This window comes from Heteronotia binoei, chromosome 9 (assembly GCF_032191835.1).
Source record: "Heteronotia binoei isolate CCM8104 ecotype False Entrance Well chromosome 9, APGP_CSIRO_Hbin_v1, whole genome shotgun sequence".
Taxonomy (NCBI): Eukaryota; Metazoa; Chordata; class Lepidosauria; order Squamata; family Gekkonidae; genus Heteronotia; species Heteronotia binoei.
The window spans coordinates 111,295,735-111,301,734 of record NC_083231.1 but is presented as its reverse complement, the minus strand read 5'-3'; the positions used below and the strand labels follow the sequence as shown (position 1 = coordinate 111,301,734).

Here is a 6,000-nt window from a genome sequence, read left to right as displayed (position 1 = left end):
CGTCATCGCTAGCTTGAACCACGTTCTACTATAGGCAGCTTTTTCGAAAGCCGAATAATAAACCTTAACACATAATTCTATCATACTCTTATTAACGCCCATTCTTAACTTCTTAAAGACGCCTCAGTGGAGTACCATGCCATGGACTCCACTCTCCAATGCATCCCTTTTCTCCTCAAGAGAAATTTTGTCCAATTCCAGGGGATCCCAGCTGGAGTCCAGCATCCCTAACTCTGCTGGGAAAAGCTGGGCCGCCTGAGCAGAGCTCAGTTAATGTTTAAAACCGAGCAGGCTTTAGGACCATCAACCCCCAACGCAAGTCTATTTGCCTTTGTTGGGTACCTTTCTCTTTTTATCTCTCTCAGGCCAAGGATGCACCTAAGCTGCAATTAATCATTGATCAGGAAATTTGTGAGTATAAATGGCTGGAGGACCAGTTTGTCTTTTTTTTTCCGCCCTAAGTGTCCAGCAAGAAGTGTGCTGTGATTATCTCAGCACCCCCCTGAGTGCTGCTGGAATTGCGGAGGGAGAAAAATGAAGACGGTGACCTTAACCATCTTGCTCCTGGCTGTAATATCGAGCCATGCGATGAAGAGAGGTAAGGCTACGTTTTGCTCTTTTGAATGGGCTTCTTTTGTAGCAGGAACTCCTTTGCATATTAGGCTACACCCCACCCCACCCCCGATGTAGCCAATCCTCCAAGAGCTTACAGGGCTCTTCTTACAGGGCCTTCTGTAAGCTCTTAGAGGATTGGCTGCATCGGGGTGTGCGGCCTAATATGCAAAGGAGTTCCTGCTACAAAAATGCCCTGCTTTTGACTAGTTGATTGTGCATTGCTCCTATGACACATCGTAACTTACTAAGGCCTTGGTCTGATCTCCCGCTTTTAAAAAATTGTCTAATTCTTTGGAGGAAGCCACATCAGTTAAAACTGTCAAAGGAGGGACCTCTGAGGAAGCCAGGAGGAGGTAGGATAGAATCATAGAATCTTAGAAGGGATCTCCAGGGTCATCTAGTCCAACCCCCTGCACAATGCAGGAAACTCACAAATACCTCCCCCTAAGTTCACAGGATCAGCATTGATGCCAGATGGCCATCTAGCCTCTGCTTAAAAACTTCCAAGGAAGGAGAGCCCACCACCTCCTGAGGAAGCCTGTTCCACTGAGGAACCTCTCTAACTGTCAGGAAGTTCTTCCTAATGTTGAGCTGGGAACTCCTTTGATTTAATTTCCATCTGTTGGTTCTGGTTCTACCTTCTGGGACCACAGAAAACAATTCCACACCATCCTCTAGAGATGACAGCCCTTCAAGTACTCGAAGATGGTGATCGTATCACCTCTCAGCCGTCTCCTCTCCAGGCTAAATGTACCCAGCTCCTTCAATCCTTCTTCATGGGACTTGGTCTCCAGACCCCTCACCATCTTCGCTGCCCTCCTCCGGACCTGTTCCAGCTTGCCTATATCCTTCTTAAAATGTGGTGCCCAAAACTCAAGACAATACTATAGGTGAGGTCTTACCAGAACAAAGCAATACCATCACTTCCCATGATCTGTACGCTATGCTTCTGTGGATACAGCCCAAAAACGCAATTGCCTTTTTAGCCACCACATCACACTGTTGACTCATGTTCAGCATATGATCCACTAAGACCCCTAGATCCTTTTCACACATACTACTACCAAGATAAGTCTCTCCCATCCTATGTCATTGGATTTTTCCTACCTAAATGTAAAACTTTACATTTACCTCTGTTAAAATTAATTTTATTTGTTTTAGCCCAGTTAGCTACAAGAGTAGCCTTGTAGCGGACATTGGAATGCCATGAGAACATGGTATTTCTGCCCTTAAATACCAGCCGTATGTTTGCAGTATAAGTGCATTCTTTCAATATGATTGCCGTGTCTCCATTCTCAAGTGAACTTCAGGAAGCCTGGGTTGTTGTTGTTTTTTCTTTTAAAGTCATTATGGCTCATTTCCAGAATGAGTGAAAGGTTTGAAAAGTCAGTAGAGATGTAATAGATCTACCACAGCCTTTCAAGATCAACAGAAGGGCAGCCTAATGCCAAAGTTGTATTCTTCTCCAGGGTTTTTTTTTAGCAGGAATGCCTTTGCATATTAGACCACACCCCCTGATGTAGCCAATCCTCCGGGAGCTTACAGTAGGCCCTGTACTAAGAGCCCTGTAAGGAATTCTAGCAGGACCTCTTTTGCATATTGGGCCACACCCCCTGATGTAGCCAATCCTCCTGGAGCTTACAGCAGGCCCTGTACGAAGAGCCCTGTAAGGAATTCTAGCAGGACCTCCTTTGCATATTAGGCCACACCCCCTGATGTAGCCAATCCTCCGGGAGCTTACAGTAGGCCCTGTACTAAGAGCCCTGTAAGGAATTCTAGCAGGACCTCTTTTGCATATTGGGCCACACCCCCTGATGTAGCCAATCCTCCTGGAGCTTACAGCAGGCCCTGTACGAAGAGCCCTGTAAGGAATTCTAGCAGGATCTCCTTTGCATATTAGGCCACACCCCCTGATGTAGCCAATCCTCCTGGAGCTTACAGCAGGCCCTGTTCGAAGAGCCCTGTAAGAAATTCTAGCAGGACCTCCTTTGCCTATTAGGCCACACCCCCTGATGTAGCCAATCCTCCTGGAGCTTACAGTAGGCCCTGTACGAAGAGCCCTGTAAGGAATTCTAACAGGACCTCCTTTGCATATCAGGCCACACACCCCTGATGTAGCCAATCCTCCTGGAGCTTACAGTAGGCCCTGTACAAAGAGCCCTGTAAGGAATTCTAGCAGGACCTCCTTTGCCTATTAGGCCACACCCCCTGATGTAGCCAATCCTCCTGGAGCTTACAGTAGGCCCTGTACTAAGAGCCCTGTAAGGAATTCTAGCAGGACCTCCTTTGCATATTAGGCCACACCCCCTGATGTAGCCAATCCTCCGGGAGCTTACAGTAGGCCCTGTACTAAGAGCCCTGTAAGGAATTCTAGCAGGACCTGCTTTGCATATTAGGCCACACCCCCTGATGTAGCCAATCCTCCTGGAGCTTACAGTAGGCCCTGTACTAAGAGCCCTGTAAGGAATTCTAGCAGGACCTCCTTTGCATATTAGGCCACACACCCCTGATGTAGCCAATCCTCCTGGAGCTTACAGTAGGCCCCGTAAGAAGAGCCCTGTAAGGAATTCTAGCAGGACCTCATTTGCATATTAGGCCACACCCCCTGATGTAGCCAATCCTCCTGGAGCTTAAAGTAGGCCCTGTGTGAAGAGCCCTGGAAGCTCCAGGAGGATTAGTTGCATCAGGGGTGTGTGGCCTAATATGCAAAGGAGTTCCTGCTACAAAAAAAGCCCTGGACTTCCTGTTTTTGAATGACCCATTCTGCTGGCAGCACGCTTCAAAGATGTCCTCTTGTCCCACCCCACCACCGATCTCTCATCTTTGCTACAGGCGTTCTCAAGGTCTGCGAGCAAACTCCATTGAAATCTGGGGGGAGGGGGAGCACGTTTAGGGTTACCAAGTCTTCAAGAAATATCTGGGGACTTTGGGGGTGGAGTCAGGAGACATTGGGGGTGGAGCCAGGAGTAAGATTGTGATAAGCACATTTGAATTCCAAAGGGAGTTCTGGTCATCACATTGAAAGGGACATTGGAAATAATGGACAGGGGCAACTTCTTTGGCGGCTCATAGAATTGGACCCCCTGGTCCAATCTTTTTGAAAGTTGGACAGTATTTTGGGGAGAGGCACTGAATGCTATGCTGAAAATTTGGTGCCTCTATCTCACAAAACAGCCCCCCCAGAGCCCCAGATATCTGCAGATCAATTCTCCTTTATACCCTATGGGAATCATTCTCCATAGGGTATAAAGGAGAATGATTCCCATAGGGAATAATGGAGTGCCCAGTAGACATTTCCCTCCCCCCCACGTTCTGATGACCCTGAGGCAGGGGGGGGCCCTCCAAACCGGGAAATCCCCTGCCCCCACCTGGGGTTCAGCAATCCCCTAGGCATGTTCCAGTTGCCATGCCAACTGAGAAATTCCAAGATAATTGGGGGAGGAGCCTGGGGAGGGCGGGGTTTGGGGAGGGGAGGGACAGCTGCAGAGAATAATGCCATAGAGTCTACCCACCCCCTGCTGAGGTGCCCCCCTTCACTAAACCCCGCCCTCCCTGGCTCCTCCCCCAAATCTCCATGAATTCCCCAACTCAGAGCTGGCAACCTGACATCTCAGTGTTCCAAACCGTGCAGTTCTCTTAATGAATAGCGTGAGCTACTGGCATTAAAGTTGTGAGCTACTGCAGGGGGCCATTTTTCCTGAGCAAAGACAAAAAGGTGTGAGCCAGAGGCTAAAAAACTGTGAGCTAGCTCACACTAACTCAGCTTAGAGGGAGCACTGGTTGCATAGCCTCTAAAAGCGGGTCGCAGGCTGGCCTTCCCTAACGGCCACTCCTGCCCTTTCCGCTGCTCTCCTGCATATTCTGGAAACCGAGATCTGATCCTGGAAACGTCATCTTCTACCTCATAATCAATGTTCCCTCTAAGCTGCAGAGTCTTGTGAGCAAAAATTCTACTTTGTGAGCTACTGGTATGAAAGCTGTGAGCCACTACATAAATTAGTTTCCTCTGGGGCCATTGTTCCAGAGCTCAGACAAAAATGTGTGAGCTGGAGGCTAAAGAATTGTGAGCTAGCTCACACTAACTCAACTTAGAGGGAACACTGGTTCTAGAATGTAGGAGAAGCCGTGCTCCAGGTTCCACCCCCAAAGTCTCCTGGCTCCACCCCCAAAGTTCCCATATATTTCTTGAATTGGACTTGGCAACCCTATAAACAATCCAGGCAAATGACTATCCAGGAAAGTGAACTCTCCAGGTAAATGACTAAAACAATCTCACTTAAAGAAGCTAGACCATCTTTATTTTTGAAGTGCTCAGTATCAAAGCAAGACTAACGTTCAACCAATCCAGCGACTATCTTGGGCTGCTTTCGCATGTATTTGCCTCAGCCTAAAGACAACAAATTGCCTCTTAATTACTTTGGAGAGGCAATTGAAGTGCAAGCGCGGTGAATGAAAAGTCTCCATGTAAAAACAAAATCGAAAGCCATATCCGGGTGACTTCAGGCCGGTCTCTCAGCCCAACCGATCTTTCAGAGTTGTTTTGAGGGGAACTAGGGTCGCCAACCTCCAAGGCAGGGCCTGGCAATCTCCCAGAATTACAACTTATCTCCAGAGATCAGCTCACCCAGAGAAAACGGCTGCTTTGGAGGGTGGACTCTATGGTGTCATGCCCTGCTGGAGCCCCTCCTGACCCCAAACCCCACCTTTTCCAGGCTCCATTCCCCAGATCCCCAGAAATTTCAAGACACCTATGGTGTGCTGAATATGCTGTCCTGGGCTCAACTGAGGAATGGAGGGGGGAGACAGAGAGAGAGCGAGATAGACAGACAGACAGACAGAGAGTGACAAAGAGACAGACACAAACACAGAGAGAGAGACAGAGACACAGAGGCTCAGAAAGAGACAGAGAGAGACACAGAGAGAGAGGGGGGGCAGAGAGAGAGAGACAAAGAGACAGACAGAGAGATAGAGACACAGAGAGAGACAGAGACTCAGAAAGATACAGAGACACAGAAAGAGACACAGAGAGGGGGGGCAGAGAGAAAGACAAAGAGACAGAAACAGAGAGAGACATAGAGACTCAGAAAGAGAAAGAGACAGACAGAAAGAGAGACAGAGAGACAGACACAGAGAGAGACAGAGACACAGAGACAGAGCCTCAGAAAGATACAGAGACACAGAAAGAGACAGAGAGAGAGAGGTGCACCTTCATAGCAAGATAATATCCAAAGACTTCCTTCCTAAGCGATCTGTGAATGGGCCAGGACTTTTTGGCAGTGAACACATGAACGCCTGAAGCTGCCATGTACTGAATCAGGCCCTTGGTCCAACACAGTCAGTAGCATCCACTCAGACCAGCAGCAGCTCTCCAGGGTCTCAGAGAGG

General features: G+C 48.4%; 1 protein-coding gene across 2 annotated transcripts in view; it reads left to right on the top strand.

Moving 5' to 3' along the window:
* The first annotated feature begins 354 nt into the window (after positions 1 to 354).
* GC (GC vitamin D binding protein) overlaps positions 355 to 6,000 on the top strand; it is a 45,280-nt gene continuing 39,634 nt past the window's right edge. For both annotated transcript variants that reach the window (XM_060247181.1, XM_060247180.1), the window contains exon 1: positions 355 to 598. In XM_060247181.1, the coding sequence (XP_060103164.1) occupies positions 535 to 598 (64 nt within the window). In that variant the 5' untranslated portion in view covers positions 355 to 534. The remainder of the gene's footprint in view (positions 599 to 6,000) is intronic.